Source organism: Cladophialophora psammophila (assembly GCF_000585535.1).
Source record: "Cladophialophora psammophila CBS 110553 chromosome Unknown aczJe-supercont1.31, whole genome shotgun sequence".
NCBI classification, from domain to species: domain Eukaryota; kingdom Fungi; phylum Ascomycota; class Eurotiomycetes; order Chaetothyriales; family Herpotrichiellaceae; genus Cladophialophora; species Cladophialophora psammophila.
The window spans coordinates 192,243-218,517 of NW_006912952.1; the positions used below are offsets into that span (position 1 = coordinate 192,243).

The 26,275-nt window shown below is 50.7% G+C and overlaps 11 protein-coding genes across 11 annotated transcripts; 5 read left to right on the forward strand and 6 right to left on the reverse strand.

Annotated features, from left to right (window-relative positions):
- Nucleotides 1–1,452: 1,452 nt before the first annotated feature.
- A1O5_12123 (uncharacterized protein) lies at nt 1,453–2,999 on the forward strand (the record flags this gene model as incomplete). The annotated part of the gene is made up of 4 exons (XM_007752692.1): nt 1,453–1,642; nt 1,691–1,980; nt 2,043–2,167; nt 2,228–2,999. The coding sequence occupies 4 exons, from the start codon at nt 1,453–1,455 to the stop codon at nt 2,997–2,999; spliced, it is 1,377 nt and encodes a 458-aa protein (XP_007750882.1).
- Nucleotides 3,000–4,448: 1,449 nt separating this feature from the next.
- On the forward strand, nt 4,449–5,100 carry A1O5_12124 (uncharacterized protein; the record flags this gene model as incomplete). The annotated part of the gene is made up of 2 exons (XM_007752693.1): nt 4,449–4,811; nt 4,873–5,100. The coding sequence occupies 2 exons, from the start codon at nt 4,449–4,451 to the stop codon at nt 5,098–5,100; spliced, it is 591 nt and encodes a 196-aa protein (XP_007750883.1).
- Nucleotides 5,101–5,705: 605 nt separating this feature from the next.
- A1O5_12125 (uncharacterized protein) lies at nt 5,706–7,486 on the forward strand (the record flags this gene model as incomplete). The annotated part of the gene is made up of 5 exons (XM_007752694.1): nt 5,706–5,825; nt 5,882–6,044; nt 6,144–6,472; nt 6,525–6,640; nt 6,694–7,486. 5 exons carry the CDS (start codon nt 5,706–5,708, stop codon nt 7,484–7,486), a joined length of 1,521 nt encoding a protein of 506 aa, XP_007750884.1.
- A 256-nt stretch (nt 7,487–7,742) lies between these two features.
- On the reverse strand, nt 7,743–9,940 carry A1O5_12126 (uncharacterized protein; the record flags this gene model as incomplete). The annotated part of the gene is made up of 3 exons (XM_007752695.1): nt 7,743–8,647; nt 8,706–8,989; nt 9,039–9,940. 3 exons carry the CDS (start codon nt 9,938–9,940, stop codon nt 7,743–7,745), a joined length of 2,091 nt encoding a protein of 696 aa, XP_007750885.1.
- Nucleotides 9,941–10,387: 447 nt separating this feature from the next.
- Nucleotides 10,388–13,201, reverse strand: A1O5_12127 (histidinol dehydrogenase; the record flags this gene model as incomplete). The annotated part of the gene is made up of 1 exon (XM_007752696.1): nt 10,388–13,201. The coding sequence occupies one exon, from the start codon at nt 13,199–13,201 to the stop codon at nt 10,388–10,390; it is 2,814 nt and encodes a 937-aa protein (XP_007750886.1).
- A 479-nt stretch (nt 13,202–13,680) lies between these two features.
- Nucleotides 13,681–14,547, reverse strand: A1O5_12128 (uncharacterized protein; the record flags this gene model as incomplete). The annotated part of the gene is made up of 1 exon (XM_007752697.1): nt 13,681–14,547. One exon carries the CDS (start codon nt 14,545–14,547, stop codon nt 13,681–13,683), a length of 867 nt encoding a protein of 288 aa, XP_007750887.1.
- Nucleotides 14,548–15,715: 1,168 nt separating this feature from the next.
- A1O5_12129 (uncharacterized protein) lies at nt 15,716–16,898 on the reverse strand (the record flags this gene model as incomplete). The annotated part of the gene is made up of 2 exons (XM_007752698.1): nt 15,716–16,273; nt 16,371–16,898. The coding sequence occupies 2 exons, from the start codon at nt 16,896–16,898 to the stop codon at nt 15,716–15,718; spliced, it is 1,086 nt and encodes a 361-aa protein (XP_007750888.1).
- A 713-nt stretch (nt 16,899–17,611) lies between these two features.
- On the forward strand, nt 17,612–19,066 carry A1O5_12130 (uncharacterized protein; the record flags this gene model as incomplete). The annotated part of the gene is made up of 1 exon (XM_007752699.1): nt 17,612–19,066. The coding sequence occupies one exon, from the start codon at nt 17,612–17,614 to the stop codon at nt 19,064–19,066; it is 1,455 nt and encodes a 484-aa protein (XP_007750889.1).
- A 466-nt stretch (nt 19,067–19,532) lies between these two features.
- On the forward strand, nt 19,533–21,157 carry A1O5_12131 (phenylalanyl-tRNA synthetase alpha chain; the record flags this gene model as incomplete). The annotated part of the gene is made up of 2 exons (XM_007752700.1): nt 19,533–21,013; nt 21,064–21,157. The coding sequence occupies 2 exons, from the start codon at nt 19,533–19,535 to the stop codon at nt 21,155–21,157; spliced, it is 1,575 nt and encodes a 524-aa protein (XP_007750890.1).
- An 868-nt stretch (nt 21,158–22,025) lies between these two features.
- On the reverse strand, nt 22,026–22,478 carry A1O5_12132 (40S ribosomal protein S21; the record flags this gene model as incomplete). The annotated part of the gene is made up of 2 exons (XM_007752701.1): nt 22,026–22,260; nt 22,447–22,478. The coding sequence occupies 2 exons, from the start codon at nt 22,476–22,478 to the stop codon at nt 22,026–22,028; spliced, it is 267 nt and encodes an 88-aa protein (XP_007750891.1).
- An 871-nt stretch (nt 22,479–23,349) lies between these two features.
- A1O5_12133 (uncharacterized protein) lies at nt 23,350–24,781 on the reverse strand (the record flags this gene model as incomplete). Its single annotated transcript, XM_007752702.1, has 5 exons — nt 23,350–23,896; nt 23,943–24,412; nt 24,463–24,639; nt 24,695–24,709; nt 24,758–24,781. 5 exons carry the CDS (start codon nt 24,779–24,781, stop codon nt 23,350–23,352), a joined length of 1,233 nt encoding a protein of 410 aa, XP_007750892.1.
- Between the last annotated feature and the right edge of the window lie 1,494 nt (nt 24,782–26,275).

A 26,275-nucleotide genomic window follows, 5' to 3' on the forward strand; every position in this document is an offset into this window, starting at 1 on the left:
ACTGAGACGGCTCAAAGATGGATGACGAGAGTGAGGGAAGCTTTCCTGGCGCAGATTTGAAGAGACTGCAAGAGACGAGAGTCCAGGCACGAAGCCTGTCCTGCTGTTGTTGAGAACGCTGAATGACTCTGGTAATGTCACAGTCCAGGGAGAGAAATTGGGAAATACTGGTGATGAAATCCTCAAAGAGACTTGACATGAAGACAAGGCAGATGAGAAGTTTACCTGAATGAAATTCACTTCACCGTGTTGGGCGAGAGATAGGGTGAGGCAGGTCTGGACCAAGGATGAAAGTTCGATACACGCTGAGTCCACCTTCCAGTGCTGGGGGATACCTACCATTGTCATCTGACAGGAGGCGGTCTGGCAATTTGAACTCAGAGGTGGCATTGGCAATATTTACTCCTTTTTGATAGTCATTTGTTGGTATTCAAATATGCATCGTACCGTCGCAGTTTCTTTGTTCATCAGGACACCACCACATCTCTCTCCTTTTCTGGAAGCACAAGCAAAAGCTGCTCCATAATGACATGCATCAGGCAGGCTTAGAGGAGGCTTGTCGAAACGCAGATGGCTGAGATCCTTCAAACCTTGACGGTTACTCGAGCAGAACATAAATCTGGCCTCTTTTCCGCACTCGATTTTGGTGCAGCAGTCACGAAAGATGCTTGTAGGAGGAGGACAGCACGCTGTCGTGCGAGAGACAGATACATCATCGTCTCTCCAACGAGACAGAAATGATAGTTTGTAAGAAAAAGCAGAGTTTGACAAATGCCAGGATGGCGGAATCTTGGACGTCTCGTCTCGCGGCTTTACACACTTTTGTTGCCCGGAAGTTTTCCAATCCGGCCCCATTCACGTTCGGATCAACTCGTCCGGCTGGGCGAAGAATTGCTGACTCATTTCAGCCTCGCCGAGTCCACTGCTAAATGCGGACAAATGCGGACTAGAACTCTCTCCCTGGCATCACAGCCTCGTTCGAGGATTCGAAGCTGGCTCGCTAGGCAGTCGTACCAACAGTCTTGCAAAGGTGGACAATACACAGCATCTCGGCCGAAAATGACCTACAGATCTGCCGATAGCCGTGGTATATGAACCTCGATATTCTCTCTCCAAACGAGGTATACGATTCCGAACCCGAACATCGATATCAATCATTTATCTGTCTGTCCTCCTATTCCCCCAATGTCGCCAGAATTCCAACCTTCATATCCAACCCCTCGTCGAGCACATCAAAAGTCGCGGACAGGATGCAAGAACTGTAAGCAGAGAAAAGTCAAAGTAAGTCCCCCACCGAAAATGCCATTTCCGTCAGGTTTTCTTTTCCAAACTTCGACTCAACACGCTCGACAGTGTGATGAAAAACGTCCCGTCTGCGACAAGTGTGCCATTCACTATGCGAATACCCGGAAATGTGACTACGGGGATCAGAGTCCGACAGCAGGAGTACCGATGACGAGAAGACCTGCCACGGAGAAGCCGAGGATTGCATCGAAGACGGTGCCTATCCTGCCCAAATCTCACCAACAGCAGACCAATATCGAATCTTTAATCCTCACTAGGTCAGGGTCATCAGCATTTGACCCCTTCACACAACATCCTCCGTCACTTGAACCCGACATAAACCTCCTCATGGGGACATGTGAGTCAGATCTCCCATCACAAGCAGCAGCTGACCCGTCTCTGCAAGATTTCTCCTCCCACATCTTCAACGTCTTCCCGTACTACCCCACTCCGACTCTCAACCCCGTGGTCGAATTTTTCGCCCCCTTGATAACAAAGGATACAGCGCTGTTCCACGTCACGCTACTAGTCAGCGCCTTTCGGCTGGAACAGCACTTGCCGCCGAAGGAACGAGTGAGGTGCATACGGCTCTCTAAGATCTGCATGGCCCTGATACAAAACAGGATCAACGAACCGTTTCCGGACTGTGTCTCGGACGAAACTTTGGCGGCCGTCGCAGGAATTGCGGTAATCGAGGTATGTCTCTGATGCTGTATAAGAGCCTGCGCGCCAAAGGGAGGAGCTAACAAAGCAGACAGCATGAAAAGGGCAGTCTACGCCTCTCCCGTATTCATGTGACCGGGCTGAAACAGATGGTTGAGGTCCGAGGCGGTTTAGAAGCAATTCGCATCTCAAACCCGACCGTCGCAAATATGCTCTTTTGGTAGGTCCACTCGCGATTCAGCCACATGGCATCCCCTGAAGCTAATGTTTCATGGTCCAGCATCTTCGTCGCCACGGCTGATGTCGAGTTCTCATCCTGCGACGCACAGACAATCGTGCAGCGCCCCCCATGGTTCTACCAAAGCCTGCGAGTGGACCAGTCTCTCCTCCGCCCTGGTGCTGGTGTAGAGCTCCCGAACCCGAGTCCAATAGATTTCCAGGCACACGGCGTGTTGACGGAGTATTCTGAGCTCATGCTGAACATCCGCATGCTCGCCACGACCTATCAGACCGCGCAGGACTGCAGCTCCGCCCAAGAATACCAAGAGGTGTTGACATTCCTATGCGCCACCTTGCAGCGTCTGCTCACCTTACCGGTCCCAGACCCGCTGTTGGGCAGCTATGAGGGGACCATCACAGCAGCATGTCGCCACGCCCTGATCATCCACGTCTTCGCCCAGTGGTGTGGCCACCAGCCCGACCCGTCTCTCCTGGTGAGCACCGCCCAGCACAACCTGCTCACTACGCTCCGCCCCTTGACCAAAAACGGTGGAGTCAATACGAAATTAGTCCTGTGGCTCCTTTCCGTCGGCGGTACCTGTCCCTTCGGGCCGGCACAGCACAAATGGTTCATAAACCAACTTGCAGACACGGCCGCAGATTTGGGGATCCGTTCCTGGGAAGCCATGAAGGCAAGCCTCAAACAGGTCATATGGCATGAGTATCAGGATGACAAACAACACAGGGAGGTGTGGGACGAGGTAGTTGCCTTCAGGGAGGGAGGAACTTTTCCCTTCTCGGAGATGGTCTATCCTGCACCGAATGGTGTGTGAGAGGAGACAGGAGGAAAACCATGCTAGCCACTGTCTGATGCTGAGCCAAGTTCTGGGCCCTTCGCGGGCGAACAAGATACGTCTCGGACTTTCGGTTCGTTGTTCGGAGCCGTATCAAGGCTGTTAACAATCACCGGTAATTGTCAAGCCTCGCGGCATTCCACGTATGCATACACGTACGTGATTAAGGAGAGATCGAACTGATTGAATCGCGTCAGCCGTCAAAAGCAGGGGATAGAGACAGTCCCGACTCCTGAGAAAGTACTATAAAGTGGATCCTCAGTTCATCAATGGGCGGCTTCAGATGTGGCGGCCTGGTTGAAGACAGTTAGGCATCCGACACCATGGTCTGAATGGGGACAGATCAACAATTATGCCTGAGTGTAGGTAGGCAGTACGTGGCGTCAAGCGGCTTTGAAACCGCGTCGCTACGGGGCCCTTTCGGTATTGACAGGCTAAGCTAGCCTTTTCAGGTATATGTCTTTGTCAGGCTTGTGGAGTGTGTTACGTAACCTGATATAGGGCCTTCCCTGTTTATATGACTTTAGTCTACAAAGGGAAGCGCTCCTGCCGACAGGTCATGGACCTATCCACGCTTGCAGCCTAGCCCGATTCTCTCTATACCCATCCACGGACCACTCTCAGACTGCTTGTATAGGTTGGGCCTTGGCAACCTGTCCAGATTGAGGCTCTTGGTCCGTTGGCCAAGTGCAACGGCGAGGGTTAGCCAGGCTGGACAAAGCTGCCAACATTACCGATTCGCCACAGGAGCCTGCAACCCCCTTCAATCCTTCCCGACCCGGCGTTCAAGCAACACTCGGGTTCGTGTTCGAGAGCAAATGACCGAGCTGCGGAAGTCGGGTAGGCCTTGGCTGAGCACTGAAGATCAACAATCTGCGCCTGGAACTTCTTATCAGACTGGATACGGTTCCAAGGAGCGGTGCAAGCCACAGTTTGGACATGAGCGCAAAAGAACCTGTGCCGCGGAAATGAACTACTGGCAAACTCAGTGAGTCAGCAGGTTCGTGACGAAGGTTGCGTCTTCGGCTGCCACATGGTACCTGGAAAGTTGGATAGGGGGCCATTTCTTGAAAGGCATAAACGAATATTTCATGGAGCACTATGAGTATGTAATCGACGATCTCTTCCGATTTCTCTTTTCCGTACAAATGTCACAGCCTAAATCGCCAGTTGTTGCCAGATCATTCAGAAACTCCCTCACGGCATGGTGTATAAAGCCACTGCCATTCTGCCTATGCACCTGAGATTCCCAGCAGCATAAGACCGACCGACCGTAATGTGAGCAGCCTCTGACGAAAGCTAGCCCTGTCCCATACACATCTTCGCTCTTGTAACGTGAAGGGAAAGCCTCTAACTGAAATCTGCATAGAACGACTCATGCTTCGCCCCCCCAAGCACTCCAGTGGACGGACGCGGAACGGTAATAGCATGGACGCATGCTCACAAGAATTGGTGCATACGATCAACGACGCGATGAGCAACGTGGACGACGTGACTTGGCTGTTTACATCAGAGGTCGAACAGCAACGAACCACTCCAGACATGGAGATGGGATTTCACCCGCACGGAAGACTTCTGGACGACGAAATTCTGGTCAGCTGCGTCTGCAGCGAACCTCCCGGCTCATATTGCGTCTGCCCTCCCAGTTCTTCGGTATTTGGTTACAATCCCGAGGACCTCGAGCAATTACCCGTGCAGGGAATCCACGGGGATCCCAATGATTTTGTATTCACTGTGACGGCACCACAGGACCAGAAAGACACGAAGCCCCCAGTCTCGACCAGAAAAGAGGTATTTATGACCCGGAAAACTCCAAATTCGCTCTTTATCTGATCAGGTCATAAATCATCAGCGTCGAAGGCAGCAGAACCGTGCAGCGCAGTTCCGACATCGAGAAAAGCGCAACCGATTTCTCCGCGAGACACTTCGCAGTATTGAGGCTTTGAATGAGGAACTGAGGCAGACAAGGGCCCAGCGCGACTATTTCAGACTCATGTATGAAGGGCTCGAGACGCAGATGTTGGGGATTAAAAGTCAGTCCAACTCCAGGCTCCCAAGTGATTCTCCTTTTCCGAATTGAACTTTGGTCTGTGATTCCGTACTCTGTAGACAGGGTCCGTCCAAATCATCGGTGATATGAAGGCTTAGTGTAACTCTTCTCTGTGTACGGAAGCCCAGGGGTGACTGCTCAGTGACGCAGATCGGACCGTGGCAAATGGGACATGTTTCGCTGACCTCTGTCTCCTGGTTGGTCTGTTGATTGGATCTCCAAATCGTACCGGTTGTGCTTGAGGTCTGTGACTGGCGGAAGCCAGGAGAATCGGCTGGCCGGCAGAGACAATTTTCCCTCAGGCGCCCGAAGTTGTTCCCAGTAGAGGCGATTCAGATCCAGATATAAGTTGGAGGCTCTCGCCTCAACAATATTGGGCCGATCCACAAAAGGCTGGCCAGTAGGAGGAGTTCAGGCACCACCGGTATATAGAAAGACTGCTGATTCAGGGGTCAACCCGCTTGCCGAACATGGCAAGGACCGCTCGGCCGCTGAGGTGACTTAGATTTGTGGATTTCAGGTCGAGAAATATGATTTTCCAAGTTTCTGAGTCAGCAATAAGGGTCGATATAAAGGCGACGGTACAGGGCGATTGTGTGAGAGCATATCGGTACACGAACTGTTTGTCATTGATAATGGAGCTTGAGAGAGCTGATTGTTGTTCGCCGTCGAAGGAGGACGACAAAAAACTCGATCGTGAGGCCGAAAGAAAGAAAACGGCAAAGAGCAAGCCCAAACGCTCAGCTACAATGCCTGTGAGTCTCTAAGAAAAATCTATGGCCTGCTGGCACTCAAGCTGACCTTGGACTAGCGTATGGAGTATCAACCAGGCATGTACAAGAATCGAGCTTCTGCCCGGAATCCAGCATCAGAAGGCTTTCGACACGCCTTCTTGTCGTTGAAAAGGCCCACGCCGTCTGGTTCTCTGATTTCCACATCTTTGGACAGGAAGAGGGATTTCCTTCTGAGGTATTGTAAGCAAATCCTCACATAGATTGCCCTCAACCGAATCTTTCGAGCGAAAATATGACAGAGTCTGGATTGTGTCTGAAAGAGCTGACCGAGCCATCTAGTCTCAACGACACATCTGGCACAGGTCTACTGGAGCGATGTGCACGCGGCCGATCACAACAGTCATATCGTTCCATTAGCTTTACAGAAGCCCGCCCTTTTCAACGCAATGATGGCCAAAGCCCTCACAGATTTCCGTTTCGGAGACGATGCGTTGTCGGACGACATGGTTCTCCGGTGCAATGATAATGAAATTAGATCAGTCAAGATTGATTTTGCCTTTTTCAAGGTACAGGCGTTGAAGCATCTGAGATCGAGTTTGGATGATGGAGCGATGCGTGAGATCTGCCCATCTATTGTGATGACCACAATTTTCTTGGTTAAAACAGAGGTGAGTGTGCCTAAGTTGAGACTGTTCCGTGTTGTGACCGACAATATGGCAGCTGGTAGAAGGAAACGTAAAAGAAGTGCGCTTGCATTTGCGTGCATTGCGAGAGTTGTTCCAAAACGGTGTTTCCCTAGAGTTTCTCTCGCCTTGCGCGAGGTCACCTTCATTGCTGTGAGTACTCTAACCTTCTGCTGACAGGCAATCGCTGACTGAAGCTCTCGCAGTACAATAAATTTGGCTTGTTCGGTCTGTCAAGAGCCTCCAATCCTTGTGCCGGCTTCTTGTGCGAACACCGCCATGTCAGACGAATTCACGAAGGCCATGAACGATTGTCCCATAGCAACCTTGTCGAATCTGGCTCAGGGTTTCAGCAACCCAGCGATAATGAAGCTATTGGGGCCCCACATACTGTCCTATATTCCATGGCAGAAGAATCTTATCTTGATGAAAGAAATGTCAATGTCTGGGCGCCTGAAGAGGACGACTATAGAAGACTATGCAATAGCGACAAGTATGGTGCATCGTGCCGATTACCATCTACTGAGTCTTCCATACTTGACAGATCTTTCTCCGGTGCAAGACGTCGTTCGAGTGGTGCTATTGATTGCAGACATGTCAACTTTCCTGGGGCGTTTCCGGGGAACAGCCTCGGCGACTTCATTGGCATTGCAGCTGAAAGGGACTCTGGAAGCAATGAATCTGCCCAATATGGAGTATTTCGAGCACGGAGCCGTTTGCTTGGTCTTTTGGGCGTGTTTTTATGGCCTTGACTTGTCAAGGTCTGCAGGAGACCGGCTGTGGTTCATGTCACATTTGAAGCGGTGCTTGAAGGTTCTTCGACTCAGCGAACCTGCTGATATCTTCAAGCTTCTTGTAAGCTTCATGTACACAGAAAGGCAATACTCTGGTATCTCTGAAATTGTCTGGAAGGACCTGACCGGACCTGGCCAACATGAAACAGACCGCAGTCTAGGATCCGATACAGAGAAAGAGGAAAGGAAATTGCAGACATTGTGAGACAGGTTACAACATTTGACCGTAACAATCTTAAAGTCTCTGGGTGGCGATACTAGGAGGGGGGAGGCGCAGTCCCTGCAGTCTTGAGGTTGGTTATGCTGGTTGTCTGCTCGGTTGTGTGAGACAAGCACCCTGTTGCCTGAAACATAGGCCTAACATTGCATGGAAATTGTCGTCGATCAACTGCACGATTATCCAGCAAGCCTGGTTCGATAAACTGCGACATCGTCGCAGGTTTGCTGTTACAGAGGAAATATTATTGTTGCCAAAGCCCAGTCGTGAATTGGCCGTCATAGTAGTCGAGCGCCCCAGGATCTTCGAAGGCCAAATCCTGTTCGAACCACTGCAAGACATCAATCCCGCTCATGAAAGCGTCGTCTGTATCATTCTGTAACCACTGCGCATCCTTTGCTTGAGTGTGCGGTTCTAGAGAAGTCTGAGAATGGGACGGCTGAGCTGGAGGTGCGCCGGTCGAGTTAACAGAACTGTGCCCAAGAAATTCTGTTTGATGTGGCTGTTGGCTCTCGTCGGTCCGTAAGCAGGGAAGGTCAAAGCGTTCGCTGGAAGGCATGGAAGAGGCAGAACTGGGACTGACTCTTGACCTGGTAGTTGCAGTATTATCTGCTTGCTTCATCGCGGAAAGCAACCTGGATGAATTTAGCCCTTGTGTCTTGATCTGCGAGAGAACCAAACAGAACGCTCTCGCCACAACAGAGTGGTTTTGAGTATGGACTCTCCTGAGCAGATCGATGATTGAAGTCAGGTACTCTTCGAACTTCAAATCTCGGACATCGATTTGGGATCTCCCTTCAAACTCCGCTTGGCTATCACATATGTTGAGCAACTTGCGAAGTGCTCGAGCTGCATAACCGGTGCGTACAAAGAAAATGTTTGGCAAGCTGCAAAGGGAGGGCAATCCCATGGACAGAAATGTATCAAAGCATTCGTGAATTGCAGCAAGGCAAGCAAACAATGCCTCCACTCTTGCGGGGATGAAGAACAAGTCTTTGAACTTCAATGTCATATTCTCGACTTCTGCAATTGGGGGAGGAGGAGCAGTAGCACGGAGCGGTGAACGGAGGTCATCAATGTCATGTTCCGGATGTAAGGCTATTTCGTGGATGAAGAGATCGATGCATGCTGCAACATGGCGAACATAGGCTTTAAGCCGTCAGGGGTTGTTTCCACAACGTGCGCATCTTATAGAGTTGTCACTTACGGAGGTTCAGGTCTGTTTTTGCATGTCGACGCCAGTAGTCCAGTTGCTGGCGAAAGCCTCGTATTTGATATTGAATCTTGACATCGCGGAGAGTGACTATTGACCCGGGGTCGTCCATAGAAAACGTGACTGACGCATCTTCAGCTATCCGTTGGAGACGTATCAGGTCGCATAGCCACACATCGCTTGGTAAGGCGGGCACTTCAGCTGAGAGAACATCCAAGCATTCCTCGGTGTACACAGACCAGCGGACGAAGGCGGGGTGGCGAAGTGACATGGAAACACTGGGTGGATTTGTCAGCCACCGCAGACAAGGATTATCCGTTTCCTCACCTAGTCGCCATATAATAGCACCCTAGCCATGCTCGTCGCGCTGCAGGTGATTCCAATTGATGCGGATCATTGTATTGCGTCAAGTTTGATTTATGAGGTCGTCTGCCCAAGCCGATATCAAGGGCCATTGTGCTGGCCATATGCACCATCTGGTTAAAGTTGAGATCTCGCATATTTTTGGCCCTGCCGTAGAACGTAATGTGAATGATTAAAGTCTGAACAAGCTCAAGAGACCGTTCACCGTTGTACACGACACGTAGGGCTAGATCCTTGATGAGCATGTCGCAAAGCTCAGCGTCGACCGTGGTTTGCATGGACGCAAGGCCAACTGTAATGACGGCGAAAAACAGGAGGGGCTGTTGCTGTTTGACGGCGACGGCATCTGAGGTAGAGGGAAAGAACACGAATGGGAAGTAGCGACACATTTCATCCCTGTATCGATCAAAAGCCTTGCAGGCAGTCTCCCAATCCAGCAAGCCGCGAGACAAGACTTCAGCAATGAGGGTCTTATCGGATTTGGCCGAGGTCTGCTCGTTGGACGCAGAAGTTCCAGCAGAATCACTGCGGACAGTAGGATGTTTCCCGTGATCTCCAGGGCCGCTCGTCTCATTAGCTTTTAGAAGTGCAGTCAGGGCATTGATTTTCTGCTCGAGATCTGCGACCCGTTCAGTGGTCTTTCTTTTCCTTCGCCGTGGGATATCCTGCATAATGCATTGTCGACGGGCTCGAATGCATAATTTACATGCGTTGCCTAGGGCTTCGTCGATTTCGCATCTGGTTTTCATCCGTCTGCAGGTTATACATGCTCGACTAGATCTGACTGTTCTCGCTTTTGGCGCCGCGGCATCATCGCTGTCTTCGCTGCCATCGCTGTGGATTTCAGGATCTTCGGAAGGACTCATCATGCAACTGTACCCATGCCACTAGATTTGAAGGACTACCTGCATGTCAAGGCCAGTACCAAGAGAAGCAGGAGATGGGGAAAAGCTATAAAGCCCACTGTTTAAACTTGTCTGCGAAACGCATCGGTTGTTGCCTTCGGCCAAATATTGTTCCGAAAATGGTATGCTAGCCTCGCTACGGATCGAAGTAAGCAATGATTGGCCAGCTTCGCCAGCCTTGTCAGACCAGTGTTTCTACTCGTACCGAGTATATTGATCTTGATTGACATTGTCGCATAATGGTCTAGTCTTTTGATGGTGTCCAAGTCTATAGAACAATATCTTTGACAGATCAACCGATATAATATGATAAACATAATTTCAGCGAGCTCAGGACTCCTGCTCAGGCTTAGACATTTGGTTGGTCATCAGCTTTTTGGACCACTCCAGCACCGTGTTGAATTTGTCTCAATTGACGGAAGTCGACTTGAGATTCTCCTTTGGTAATTCAACATCAACCTCGGGTCTTTTCTCTTCTTGCGGAGTGCTGGCCGGAGCGTTACCCAATTGCGAGCCGCTTTTCTGGACGAGTCCAAGTTTCTCCATCCGAATTTCCATGGCTCGTCTATGCGCGTCGAGGCCTTCACACCTTGCAAGCTCCATTACTGCATAGCCTACTTCACCAACACCCTGCTCTGTGACTTCGCTGCTGGTGATGTTTTTCATAAAACTGCCCAGGTTTACACCACTGTATTGTTTCGCGTAGCCGTACGTCGGCAGACTGTGGTTCACACCAGCAGAGTAATCGCCAACAGACTCGGGTGTCCAACCCCCGAGGAACACGGACCCTGCATTCTGAACATCAGGCAATGCGACGCGAGGGTCAGAGATTTGCAAAATGAGGTGTTCAGGAGCATAGTAGTTCGACCATTTTAATGCTTCTTTGAGACTGGTGACCGAGATAGTCACGCTGTGTTCGATTGCGCCACGAACAATATCCACACGAGGGAGTTCGTACGCTTGCTTGTGCACCTCGTCTTCAATCGCTTGAAGTTGCTTCTCATCCAGATCAACAGCAATCAGGACTACTTGGCTGTCGGTGCCATGCTCGGCTTGGCTGAGTAGGTCACTGGCCACAAAGGCGGGATCGGCTGTTTTGTCTGCAATAACTAGCACTTCAGATGGGCCAGCTGGCATATCGATTGATACGGCGGCGGAGGTATCGTTGCTAACAATCATCTTCGCAGCTGTGACAAATTGATTCCCAGGCCCAAGGATTTTATCGACTTTAGTAATGGATTCCGTGCCATATGCCATGGCGGCAACAGCTTGAGCGCCGCCCGCTAGAACGATGGCTTCTGCCCCGACTTTGTGAGCAATGTACACGATTTCCGGCGTGACGGTTCCGTCAGATCTTGGAGGTGATGCGAGGACGATGTTCTTGCATCCTGCGGCCATGGCTGGGACACCGAGCATGAGCGCTGTTGAAGGCAATATCGCAGTGCCGCCCGGAATGTACAACCCGACTTTCTCAATCGGTCTCGAAAACCGAGAGCACGTCACGCCAGGCATTGTCTCCACGACTAGTGGTGCTGACGGTTTCTGGGCAGCATGGAACTTGAGGATGTTATCGTACGAGGTGTTGATTGCTTTGATGGTCTCTTCGGGAAGTTGCATAAGCGATTTAGGAAAGGGTGCTTTTAATACAGGAGATTTCAGACCAGTGGCTTTCTCAAATTTGTGGGTATATTTCAGGACAGCAGCGTCGCCATTAGCACGAACGTCGGCAATAATGGGATGGACAAGAGACATGACTTTCTCGTTCGACTTTTGCGAAGGTCGTTGTAGAGCGGCTTTGAGGATGTCGTCCGAGAAAGCTTGTGATGTGGAAAATCGTTTCAGTTGTATCCGACCAGATTCTGCCTCACCAGCAGGATCTGAGAGAGCCTTTGGAACAGATGTGGCCTCTTTAACTTCTTCATCTTTGTGCCCATCGACGCCGTTGGCCGCGGGTTGTGACATTGCATCAACAGGCTTCTCTTCCACATACTGGGGTTTGGCATCGCCCTTTCGTCTCTTGACTTTCAGACTCTTCAGGTCGAGGTTCTTCTCAATGTCCTCCAAAGTGACGTCCGCGGCGATGCATCGGGCAAGGGCGAAAAAGAGCAGATCAGCCGCTTCGGAGGCAATATTTTCCTTTGAAGTAGCTGCACAAAGCTCGTCTGCCTCCTCTTTGATTTTGGCATTGACCAGTTGGGGGTCGTTGAAAAGTCGAGCAGTGTATGACCCTGGAGGTGCCTCGAACTTGCGTTCTTGTAACGTACGTTGTAATCTCGAGAGTCCGGAAACCTTGCCCCAGCACGACATTGTCCTAAGATGGCAGAACCCTTGCCCTTTCTGATGGACCCTAAAGATCAAGCAGTCCTTGTCACAATCGAAGCCGATACTGAGTAGTTCCTGAATGTCTCCGCTCGAGGCGCCTTTGTGCCAGAGCCCCCGTTTTCGACTTTGGTAGACGCCTGTTCCGGTCTTGAGCGCCTCGGCAATGCTTTCTTTGCTGCTCCAAACAAGACCCAGCGCAACACCGCGCTCATCAACCACCGTGGTCGCATAGAGACCGGTCTTTCGGTCGGCGGTGGCACCGGCGACGATCAATTCCACAGCAGGTATGAGGCCCTTGTTTCCTTCCTTCGAGGGCTCGAAGGTTAACTTTTTGGAGGAGATGATCAGCGCATTTCCCGGATACTCGTGCAGCAGGTTCCTTCCGTTAGTCTCGCTCGCAACCGACACGAAGATTGTTTGATCATGACTTGGAGGATAATTATCTAGCTCTTTCAACACGGCGTCCACACACTCGTTTCCTTTGTCGCCATCGAACGCCCATTCCGCAGTCTTCCATCTTGGATTCTCCTCAAGAAAGGCCTTGAGCTTTGCGATATCGGTTTTAGGATTGACAAGGGAGATGGTCAACACGAGGCGATCTGGTGAAATGGTAGGCTCTTGCGACAAAGCTTTTAGCTGCTCAAAAGTGACGAATATTTTGGACGCCCCATTATTGAGAACGTCAATGACATTGTCCCAGCTCTTCAGTTTCCTGACATCAAAGTATATATCAAGTTTGGAGAAATTCTGGCACAGGAATGCGAGATTGGAGTCGAATGTCTCTGGAGTGACTTCGACGAGACAGTGCCCGAGGTAGGCTACTTGATCAAGAGTGAGACCTTTGACGTCCTCAAGGAGGATGTCCTCTGGATCAACCGCAACCAAAAGCCCTGTACCCATCTCCAAGGAGTAAAAACTAGGTCGAGATTGTCGCAAAGTGTAAAATGCAAAGTGCACAGGGTGGAGTGAGGGGAGAAAAATCGCAGGTCAGTAACTCAACAATTTGACTCAATGCAGAGACTGCGCAGGTGGATCCCTCAGCCTTAGCGAGCCCCTCTTGGCCCCTCATCCCCTGTCGATGCTATCGAGACTATCGATAACGATAAGACGGGAATGGAAAGTCTTCCGAACAATTCGAAAATTTCTCCAATCCCAAACCTCGTCTATCAACTCCACCACCAAACATCCATTGCATTCCTCGTCCTTGACCGCGTGGCTCCTTGTTGCATGTTCCACTGTACACGCTATCGACATTCACATGTCAACAGGCGGAATTCTGAATCTTTTTCACATCAGGCCACCTTAGGAGAGGGGAGTGAGATTTTGAAGACATGTGAAAATCATCGTCAAACCACTCCTCCCAGCCGCTCGATCCAACTTCAAGACATACCAGTCCTCAGCATATCTTTTTCCACAATCTCCTGTTTCCTCGCAACCAGCTCGTCTACGTCCCAGTTCACCCAAGCTAGTCTATTTGCGAGAAAAGACGCCTCCTCGCCTGCAGCCCAGACAATGAACTCTGCCGCAAGCTGAGGGCTGGTAGGTGCAAATAAGCCGTCTAGGCCAGACTTGTCTGCCATGGCAGTCTTGACAAACCCAGGATGCACCGAGATGAACCTAACCCCGCCAGGAACCACCGTCGTTGTTTGAATGTCCATGGTAATTGTCTCCATCATTCTCCACATCGCAGCCTTGCTCGCCCCGTATGCGGAGAGGAAAGGTACAAGGACGTTGTACGCGCCGACGGTGTTGAGGTTCACGACAACGGCCTGATCTTTAGCGTTTTGCTTTGCCCGTGCCCGTAAAAACTGCTGCAGGACGAATGCCGTGCCGAGGACGTTAACTTCAAACGACTGCCACCATTCCTTCAAGTCAGCGTGGACAAAATTCTCGGGATTGGACAGGAATCCGGCGTTATTGACAAGCACGTCGACCGGTTTGTTCAGGGACGAAAACAGGACCTTGACTGATTCCTCCGATGTGATATTGACAGTACGGTATTCCACAGTAAGTCCTGGATGCGCGCTTTTGAGCTCTTCAGCCGTAGCCTTCAACTTCGACTCTGTCCGGCCTGCAACAACAATACTGGCCACCCGTGCTTCTGCAAAGGCGCGTGCGATGGAAGCCCCGATGCCATACCCGCCGCCAGTTATCAAGACATTCTTGGACGCATACTCTGAGGCCAACTTAGCTGGCGAGAGCCGGTCGTAAGGTTCAAGGTGCTCGACTTTGGTGGTGAAAGGCATGATGATTTCGTCAAGGGTTGTAATTCGCTGGTGGAAACGGAAAGTGTGAAATTCGATGTCCTCTTGTACTGGTCTCTCTAACCGTTCACCGGGCTCTTTGCATTCCTCTCACTCAAATTGCAGCTGTTGATCCTTTCTCTTAAATACTCTCTCACCTTCCCCCATCATCAGCAATTGATATAGCAGATACAGATTCCTTCCTGAAAAGAATTCCGCTTCGACTCCACCTCAGAGCTCTCAGAACTAGTCCTGGTTTCCGCAGCTGAAATGACAAAGCAAAGGTAGGCTTCCCGTCCGACGCCCCGTACCTGGCAGTACTCGAGCCAACGCTTTCTTCATCATCCATCTCCACAATAACAGGACCAGTACGAGTGCCACTACATATCTAAACAGACAGGCGCCATACAAAGCCACCGCTCCGTTTCAGAGGGCCAGACCAGAGTATCCAATCCGCGCCAGAGAAGTTAGGTAGACGACACGCATTCAATCACAAGTGGAGCAGTTCCTTGCTCCTACAACTTCACCATTGTCGTTGTCTATTGTTGTGCGAATACTTCGATTATTAATGATGATGATGAAGCAAAGGCTCCAGGCAGAGGAAGACGGAGTGTGCTGAGGCTCCGGCACTCCGCAGCACAGTGTCCAAAGCACCTCCACCTGCGCCAGTCAACTATTTGCAATGTAAGCCCCTGATTGGGCGAGGGAGAAAGCCTCGCCGAGTGATTACAGATGTGAATGTGTCCCGGAGGAGACGTCCCGGCGGCGGTTATCAGTATTTCCTCCATCCCGTCCGTACACGGGCCGTCGATGGAGCGTGGTCAGGTTTTGGTAGGCTCTGTTCGTACGCAGCGAAAAGGAAGTGTGAGAAGTCTGTCAAAGGGCGTCTCTGGAGATGAAGTTCGACGGAGAAGTTTGGTCTGGCTTGTTCCACTTGGATAACCAAGTTGCGTGACCCAAACATTTCCTAACCTTTTTACAGTCACTTGTTGGCTCAAGAAAACCCACCTGCGAGTAAGACCATATCCTTCTGGCCAAATCTCATATATAAGCGGCCTCTAAGCACGAACGCGCCCTGGGTCGCCGGCGAGACAACGACTATAACCAACACAATGACTCGAAAACAGAATATTGAGAACAATTTTCTTCTAGGTTACAGGGTAAGCAATCTTCAAGCCTCATTGTATGTATGAGAGGTAACGGCATAAATCATCATTCCAAACTCGTCCACTGACGACAGCCAGTTGTCGATCTTCTTCTGTCGCACCGGCGCTGGAATGGGCCCGGGTTGTGGCCAGAGATCACTGATGAGTAGCTCTCCGTCACTCCAGAGGCTCAGCTGTTGATTATAGGCCGCGTTCCAAGATCGTCGATCCTGCGCATGCCAAAGAGTCTTACTTGCTGGGGCCGGGAGGTCGGCGAGTTCTACGGCAATGAATGATGGAGAGCCCAGGGTGAAGTTGACTAAGTTGTCAAGTAAAACAGTAGCGAAGAGTGTTCTTCTTTTTGCAGAAGCGACGATCCACGATTCCCAGTCCGGCCGACTGCCGTTTGTCTCGGCTGGGCAGAGTGTTCCTCTGCTTGCAAGGTCGCCCGCTAAATCTTGGAGCTTGATCATGATATCCTGTTCAACCATGCTGGCAGCATTCGCCGAGTCGAAGAGCATTATGGCGTAGAGAAGGTAACCCTGTAATATGGCCAGGAGCTCCAAGTGGCCGGAAAATGCACGCTAATTGCTTCATTTCAGTTTCGAAACCAGACTTGAAGTTGACTATACTTGCCTTTTGGAATATTTTCGACATTTCTTGTCCGATGACCTGTCGAACCATAGCTGCGCTCTCGGGAGTTTGTACCGCCCACATGCGTGCTATGTTCATGCAATTTGCCAATGGCTCAGCAACCCGATATGCCATTTGAGCCCAGTGAATGAAAGGAGGGAGGTTCTCGGTCAGGAACATTCTAGGGTAAGACTTGAACACACGCGTGACGAATGCCATCGTCGACGCATGGAACGGCTTCGGTCTCTGGTCCATGGAAGGCAGGAGACTCTCAAGCCAGCGAGCGCGGATTCTGTTTTCATCCACAGTGCATACCAGATTGATGTGGTCGAAATCCAGGGAGTTGGTAGTGGTAATTTCCGGAGCAAGTGCCGTAGAGAACCAGGATTCATCGACAGTAGATTCAGAAGGCTGACCCGAGGCAACTTCATGGACGAGTTTTGCATCGGCATATGTGCAATCGAGATCTCGATTTCTGCATCTTGTGCAACACGGCCTTTTGAGGTCACATCGCACTTTTGATTTGTGGCAATAATTACAAGACTTCTTTCTGGGCATTGTATCCTTCGGAGTCATGGCAGAAGCGTCGTTTGATTCACACACCAATGAGTGCGACTAGTTCCTGGACTGCACCTTGGACCTGGAACAGCGAAGCACGAAGGCGAACAAGGGCGAAGAAGCTTCGGAAATCCGAAAATGGGGCAACGCCAAGCTTTACCGATTTTAGAATAGTCCCCCCTCGGCTGAGTTGCCTCAAAAATTCGAAAACTCGCTAATTGCAATGCCCCTGTTTGTCTACGTCTGTTCTGCAATTAGCCTCTCAGCCTCGTCGTCCTTCCTACAACGATACTCGTACGAAATCCCCAACTCATTCTCCATAACCTGCTGGCTGCCTCAAGTTTCGGCTGGGCCGCTCGGTTCGTGCCGTCTGGGCGTCTGGACAGAAGCTAGGGAGACCAGCCTCTCAACGGCCAGTTTTATCATAAGCCCATACACTTCGCCCAGGACACGTTGAAACCTTCCTTAGGGACAAAGGAAGTTCTGTCCTTTGATCATGTTTAGATTCTCCGCGGTGAGTCGTGTAACTTGTGTCAATTGCCACCCTAGGCTTCCACAGATGGAGCTGCAAACACTTCTCAAGCTCCCCTCGCCCCAGCACTGACCACAGATTTCGGAATTCCGATGATCCCTGTCCAGTCTCAAAACAACTTTGCTGGAGTCCTCCGCGAGTATATATGTACTGTCAAGACCTGAACAATATCCTGTTCCTCTTCAGCATCATATCGAAAATGTCTCAAATCGAAAACTCAGCGCAGACTGGTTCTTCGGAGCCTTACACAATCTTTACAGCTCCTCAAAAAGCCTTCATTGTCACCACAGTTTCGTTCGCAGCTACTCTTTCCGGCTTTGCATCGAACATATACTTTCCCGCTCTGCCTCAAGTCGCCAATGACTTATCAGTTAGCACCACTCTGGTTAACCTCACTGTGACATGCTATTTGATATTTCAAGGCCTGTCACCTACTCTCTGGGGGTCGTTGGCCGATACCAAAGGCCGCCGCGTTACCTACTTGTGCACGCTCGTCATCTTTCTTGGAGCATGTATAGGACTGGCGGAGACGCGGAGCTACGCGCAGCTGCTGGTACTTCGCTGTGTCCAAAGTACCGGGAGTGCCAGCACCATTGCACTAGGGGCCGGAGTCATTGGGGACATTACAAAGAGGGAAGAAAGGGGTGGATATATGGGTGTCTTCCAAGGCGGACTTTTGATGCCAGTCGCCATCGGTCCGGTGATTGGTGGCGTGCTAGCGGACAAGTTGGGGTGGAGATCAGTATTTTGGTTTCTGACGATCTATGGCGGGGTTTGTGTGCTCGTTATTGTGCTGATCCTGCCTGAGACACTGAGATCAATGGTCGGGAATGGATCGGAAGAACCAAAGGGATGTGCAATATCCCTTCTTGCTCTTTATCAGCGAAAGAAGCATCTCAGACAAAGCATTACCCCTTCCACAGAGGGTGAGAAACCGGCGACGAAACACATTGACTTCATGGGCCCAGCAAAGATCCTATTGCATTGGAACACCTTTTGTGCGATATTCTACGTGGCGATCCACTATACAGCGTGGCAAATGATTCTCACGGCCGTATCCACGCTCGTCCAACAGAAATACCACACATCAGAGATTCAAGTTGGCCTAATCTTCCTTGCCAATGGAGCAGGATCCATCATCGGAACCGTTCTGGTCGGCAAATTCCTCGACTATGACTACAAGCGGATTTTGCGCAAATATGGCGGTGATGAACAGCGCATACCCATCGAAAAGGCTCGGCTGAGGACGGTGTGGATTTGGAGCGCACTCGAATGTGTCTCCGTTCTGGTTTTTGGGTGGACCGTCAACCAAGGCGTCCATATTTCCGTTCCAATCATCTGCTTTTTCGTCCTCGGTTGGGCGGCCATTTCACTCCAAAGCGTGATTTCGACCTACCTCGTCGACATACACCATACCCAGAGCGCTTCTGCCATGGCTGCCCTCAACCTTGTCCGTTGCTTGCTAGGAGCTGGTGGAACTGCTGTGGTCGGGCCTCTGATCAGCAGTGTCCATGTTGGTTGGGCTTTTACCTTGTTGACAGGTGTCATGCTCTTCCTGGGAGGTCTTGTTGTGGTTCAATTCATGTTTGGGAATGGCTGGAAGCGGAAATTCAAGCGGAATGCACCGAGCGAAATGGAAGAACAAAATGCTTGAACATCACTGGATCTTGCATTTGCAAGGTAGATGATATTAGAGGGCGATGTCGGATCATTGCAGGTTTTGATGACAGATAGAGCGCGCACACGAGGATTCCACAGCAATGGAGCGTTATATCCGCAGGACCACGATTGTTATTGCTCTCCCTGAATTCTCTGACGTAGCATATCGACCACTGGGTCTGTCTACAATACTACTAATAATAGATTAGTTTGTCCTTTCTAATGTGTACCCGAGACGTCTCTGCCGACCCGTCCAGCGACGTTGAACGAGGCTGAATAACTAAAGCGGCAAGGCGTTTTAACCCAATGAGGACCAGACGTGCTGGCTGCGTTTTGGAGTCATATCGTTGCAGATTTGGAGTCATTTTTCGCAGTGAGCACGACCACATTTCTTCTTGCGACTGCCCCTCTCTGTTACCTTTGTCGTCCTTCCACCAGGCCTTCTCTCAGCGGATGTAATCATGGCAGAGGATTTAACCGCGCAGGTGCTCAAGGTCCTGAACTCAACAGACGGTCCTGTTGTCACATCTGAAATCTTTCCCAATGCCACCTTTGTCAGTGTGAAGTCCGCTGTCGACAGATTGCGGTCTAGAGATTTTATTGAAGCGGAGCAAGTCGATCATTTAGAACTTGTCCTGACAAAAGAAGGCCACGATATCGCTGAACATGGAAGCAATGGCGCAAGAGTTTTCGAGGCAGTTCGAGCCGCAATAGAAGGACTGAAGATCAAAGATTTACCAGCGGCTGTGGGCGACGCAAACGTGGCCAAGTTCGGCTCAGGAGATGCGTTCAAACTCAAGTGGATCAAGAAAGATGGAGACGCGCTCAGGGCAGTAGCGGACAAGATCCAGGACGAGGTACAGGAACAACTGCGCGAGATCCGGTCCCGGAAAGCCCTCAACAATCCCAAGGTTGTTGCAGACTTCAAGAAGAGGAAATATGTGACGGAACAGAAAACTGTGGCCTTTAAGATCTCAAAGGGCCCTAAATTCTCGCCGGAATTCGTCAAGGAAGAAGCGGATCTGACAGCGGAAATGTTGGCATCCGGGGCATGGAAGACAGTGCAATTGAAACCGTACAATTTCAAAGCAAAGGGGGCACCTACGCCATCCGGAGCTCTTCACCCTCTCAACAAAGTCCGTCAGGAGTTCAGAGAGATCTTCTTTGAGATGGGATTTGAGGAGATGCCAACGAATCGATATGTGGAGACCGGTTTCTGGAATTTTGATTCACTTTTCGTTCCTCAACAACACCCCGCCCGCGACCTCCAAGACACCTTTTACATCTCAGATCCTCCCAGAGCCGATCCTCCGCGGGCAGATTCAGAACCTCTGGCTCCCGGGGAGAAACCCACCCCTTTCCCCTCACCTTCACATAAGAGAACGAAGTCGAAAGAGAAGACCTTGGACTTCAAGAAATACTGGGAAGACGTCCGTGCTGTGCATGAAAATGGGAAATTCGGTTCGATAGGGTACAGATATCCCTGGTCTGAAGAAGAGTCTTTGCGATTGGTTATGCGAACACACACTACGGCAATCTCTGCATACATGCTCCACAAACTGGCAGTGAACCCTCGACCAGCGCGGTATTTTTCCATCGACAGGGTCTTCCGGAATGAAACAGTTGATCAAACGCATCTTGCAGAATTCCACCAAGTGGAAGGCGTCATTGCCGACTGGGGTCTCACACTGGGCGGACTGATCGGTTTCATGGAAGTCTTCTTCGGCAAGATGGGTATCAAAAATCTGAGGTTCAAGCCGGCGTACAACCCTTACACCGAGCCGAGTATGGAAATCTTCAGCTACCACGAGGGACTGAAGAAATGGGTGGAAATAGGAAACAGTGGAATGTTCCGGCCGGAAATGTTGGAGCCAATGGGGTTACCAAAGGATATGCGGATATATGGCTGGGGCTTGAGTTTGGAGCGACCAACTATGATCAAGTAAGTTTTCTTAACTCGGAGGCGCGGACATGCTAATGACTTGTAAACAGGTATGGTGTCAACAATATTCGGGAACTTCTGGGACATAAAGTGGACCTCAACTTCATTGAACAGAATCCTGCTGTCCGACTGCACAAAGATTAGAACACTCGCCGCACAACGAAAGATCAGCATGTACGAAGACACGAAAATCCACGCGCTCAAGATGTGGTGCAACTGAGAAGGAGCATCACCCGAAAAAGTTTCTAGATTCGAAAAAAGAGAAGGCTAGAAATGATACCCGATTGCTTCATCCCTGTCTTTTCCCCTTCGGGGGTTGCCTCGTTTGTTTTCTCCTTTGCTTGTCTGTGTCTGCGAGCAATCGTTTTCTTATTACCGGCACATCAAGGCTTCCTCAGGCTTCATCTGCCATGACTGTGGGAAGTAGAGATAACAATCATACATACAACAGCCGAACATTGAGTTCATGGAATGCCGCCTTCTGAAGAGCTGTGATTTATTCCGAGATTGAGAGTCAGAGCACAGATACGGGTGGTACATTTCGTTCGTTCTTTTCATCCCAGGTACCATAGTATAAGCTCCTCGATCCCTGTGATCAAGAAGAGAACCCTATGTATGTGGAATGTCTTGGATTTATTATTGGGGGAGGGTCTGTTGATGATGCGATTCGCCCCAGTTTGCATTTCTATCATTCTGGCATGTAGAAACCGCCATTTCGGTGTCTCTTGCGACCAAGCAAGCTCCGCCTCCCAGCCGAACGACATCCATCTTCATCATCGCACGGTAAAATTGCATGTTTTTTTTTTAACGTGCTGTGTCTCATGTAGCTCTCTCTGGCGCGGTCTGAAGACCTCAATTGGGCCTTGCCCTGCGCCAACTCGCCAACTCGCCAACTCGCCCACCCATCCTCTCTCCGCGTTCTTCACCAGACATCCACCTGGCTCTCTCACGCCCGCCCATCTCGATCTTCGCCTGGTCTGAAGCCCCCTTCTTCTCTGTTTGCTCCTCTTTCTTATCGCGTGGGCTGCGCGCTCCAGACGTTCTTCAAAAAGCCGTCCTTCTGCGCCAACCGGTTCAGGCTGTCGTCGCTCTCGGCCCGGGACCGCACGAACCCGCAGAGCGCATACACCTGGTTCTCGCCCGTGTACCGGCCGTTCTCATCGACCTTGCCCACCGAGATCTGCACGCTGGCGTGGTCTTTGGCCTTGATGATGCGGTTGGTCGCGCTACATTTGCGGGGCACGTAGCTAGAGGAGAAAATTGTGTCAGCCAAAATTGAAGTCAAGAGGAGGGAAATTGGCAATGGGATCCTGGGAATCGCGCTTTTACGCAGATATTCTTCATTCCTTTTCTGGCCTTCTCAAAAGGTCGGCTGAGAGAGCGAAGGAGGGAGGAGGGATGGAAAAGGGTGAAGAGACAGCGGGGGCCCTTACAGATCGACGATTTCGCCCTTCTCGTTCTCCATGGTGCTTGATGTGTGCTAGAGTCCAAGTATCTTTTCTGGAACAAGGGAGGGAGTTTTGGTGTCTCGGCGACGGCGGTGGTGGTAGATTCGTTGGTGCTGCGTTCTTTTTCAATCTCGTCAACGAGGCGCCGCGGGGAAAATATCGAGAAATGTGCGTTTTGGGCGTCGGGGTTTGTCGACTCCGACCCGCCAAGATATCTTCACTTGATGTGTCAAAGATTCCGCCGTGGTAGTACAGGGGAGTAAAAGGTGCCTGAGCGAAGTTAATGATCTCGTCATGTCCCCTTTCGAGCCTTGCAATGCAACACCAGAGCACAACTACTCCGTTCTCGTTACTGTCATGCAGGTACATACCTCCTCAGACTCGAAATGACATACTACGTAGTCCGAGGAGCACCGAGCGGCATCAGCAAGCTCTGAAAAAATATTGCATCACGGTTATCTGAGTACATTTCTTTCATCTTCAACTCCTAGTCCTACAGTGGAAAGGCTGGTCAAGTGAGCCTTCAGGACTACCTTACGAATACTACTTCGGTCAATTGCTTTAGTCTCGTTGGTGCTGGCAACAAGCCTATCCCGATCTCTCGGTCAGTATTCTTGATCACCACACTCCTTGAGTTCGTTATGTCCGCGAAAGGTCCGCATTCGTCAAAATTTTTGGACTGAACATCTAAACGCTTAGTATGACTTGTCAGTATGCTCGCATCGGGCGTCGTACCCTGTCCATTAGTCCTTTCATAACCGAAAGCTTCCTTCTCCTTCGGTTATCTTAAGATATGGCCTAGGTCGCTATTAAACGTCCTAATACGTAGGGTAAAGAGCCACTTAGAGGCACGTTTTCTGTCCATCTGAAGTCCTGCTTTCAACGCTTTCACCATGTCTGTTGATGCTCGAAGGGCAAGATGACTGTATTGAACAAGTCTTCAAAACTAAATTGGCCGGCACCCACTGGCAAATGAGAGATAGGACCGCCAAGTTCTGCAGCAGGCATAGAGTCTTCGACTGTGCTGGGATCCCCTGCAGTACGAGCTTGCAGCCCTTGTGGTAATCGCGTTTCAGCAGGGCCAGGGTTCGGGGGCAGAGTGCCGTTCGTCTTTGACCTCAAGAGGTCGGCCCTGCTTATGGTCGACTGCCCAAAGAGTAAGGATACAGTCTGTTGCCCGGGAAATGCAGACGGATCACTTTGTTCTGTTTGGAGTTTGAGCATCTCGTTCCGATGATACCCTCTCGCTATATAAGTGAATTCGGAAAGTCGAGAAGTCTGCATCGCTGCATCGGTCACATGCTCGAGGCGGCTAAAGTATCCAGACGCCATTTCGAGGAAGAGAAGATTCGTTTTGGCGTCCGCACTGGTAGGGTTTTGAATAACAAGGTCAAACAGAATTAACATGGCAGCGAGAGGCATAGTAGTCAGTGCCCTGCCTGGATTAGTGTTTCTTCGGATGGACAGGGCGTTGTGCTTACCAAAGGGACGTATACGCCTTAAGATCAACCAAACTCGTAAGCTCCAAGATTGCTCTCGCAGCACTCCTAAGCATGACTTCGCCAGTGCCGAAATCCGACAAATCCCCATCGATTCCACAATGGATTGCCAGTCTTGCCAGTGCGATAACGACGTCGTAGTAAGAAAAATGAAGATGGACCAAGACGGCACGGGACTGTGGACTCTGCCCGTCCGGGATGCCAACAATGTTGCCCGGTCTGCATTGAGCAGGAATGCTTTCTTTCCAGGCATGAAGTGCCTTGTAGACACTCTGAATCTTGGTTCGCTTCTGTTCCACGGTATACATCGTTGCTTTGACAGAAAACAGTTCTTCGTAACAGACCGATAACAACCTGGCCAGTCGTACGCTACTTAAAAACCAGTCATGCTCGCTGCGTATAGATTCCGGCGTTGTTGGAACGAGACAATCAATATCAAAATCCGCAATGAGCTAGCGAGGCAGTAAGCTCCAGTTGCATGCAAAGGGCGGTTATGACATACAGAAGTCCTCGAGTTTTGGAAACACCAAGATTTCTCGAGCTGGTATATCACCCAGAAAGTTCTGGACTCATCGATCCGGTCCGACTTGTGCAGTTGGAGACATCTCGATATCCTAGCAGCTTCTGAAAGAAGGTCCTCTTTGAACTGGAAGGAACTCATATTCTGGGAGAAGATGGCCTAAATTGTGGTTAGCTCTCGTTTTTCTGTTTTCAGGCCATCGATTTATTCCTACCATTGCGGTAACGGTCTTTACGCGGTTAGCGATTACCTCGCATCTGAAAGGAAGTCAACGCACCTGCACATGCAGTAGAGTTGGCATTGGGCCCAAGGTTTTCGGGAAACACTCCCGCGCCTTCATAAAAAAGTGCCATGCAAGGCCTTTCCCCGGGAAAAAGGCCCCTCTGCCGTGGTATTGGCAGCCGAGCGCCAGAACCGCATTATACAGGGCGGACCACTCAGGATGGCTGCGCAAAAGCTGGTCGAATTGAGGTTTGGAGACTTCTTCAAGAAATGATGCCTGATCAAGAAAAGGATGTACCGGATGTACATGACGGAAATATGCTGCACGGGTCAGCAAGTCCGCGATCCAAGGACGAGGCGAAGACAACCTTGGATATATTCTTCTCTCAATTGCTGGGACAGATCAGCGTCTCTACGCAGTACCGCCAAACCTGGACTCCAGAAAATCTTGGTTGCATTTTCGAGGCGCTCTGTAATCATCGACCGCATCTCGTCGATCAATTGTTCGACCTTGCCATGACCCAGAACTTGGGCCAACGACTGCAACCTTGATTCGGTAAAGACACAATAGCTCGAACATGTCACTTCAGGGTTTGTCAGACAGTCACGTTCGAACTTGAATAGGGGCTATTGACTACCATGGTTTTCATCGGCCTAAGGTACTGCTTAGCATGTTTGCCCACTTTGAAAAGCTCCAGGTGTGGCCCGAAGCTCACCTCAAAAAGTCTCTTCTGGCAAGTCCTTTTACCGACCGTGAGTCGATCATGCTTGAGCAATTGATCAACAAAGAGGTTGTTATCGGTCTGCTCTGGCAAAGTGAACTGTATGGTTTCGGTACCTGCATCTGGGTTCAGAGGCTCAGGATCCGTGGTGTGCTGCTCTGCCGCCGGGCGGATGTGCCAGACATGGACATCTTGAAACTGTGATAAACTCGACCGCCGGCTTTCACCTGCAGTTATGTCTTCGCCTTAGTGTCTTTTCCCCGACTGCTACGTCTTTTCGCATCCGTACCATTTAGCCGTGGTCGTTGTCGCCTCTTATCGCGGGAAAAGTGACAGCTCTCACGTCTATTCTGCACAAGCCCAACCAAAGTCAGAGACAGAAATCACCGCAATGTGGGGGGGACGAGTTACCTGGCAATTTAAGCATGCTGCATCGCCCGGTGGTCGTCCTTCAAACAGTCAATCCGCGGCCCTCTGGCACAGAGATGCGCTGAGGTTGTGAAACACAGGCGGAGGCTTACTGCAGCGAACTTTCCTGGCATGACAATTCTCACACGTTCGTAGGACATCGTCAGTCGACATGGGCACACGTGTGGATAATGGAGTGGTGAGTTGTGCTTGACGGGAAACAGAGAGCGCAGGCCGATCTCCCCGCATCCGTGGCCAAGCTTGAACCTCTACCTCGTACCTGGGGGGACAAATTAACGGGGGCAAGGGGGGGAACCCAAGGAGGTAGGTAGAATTAGGATGTAGGCGAGCGGAGCGGCGATATAGGTGTTAGGTCTGCCAATCGCGCTGTTCAGAGTAGAGCCAGTCAATGGCGGCGCCTGCCTCGCCGAGCCAGGTGTTGA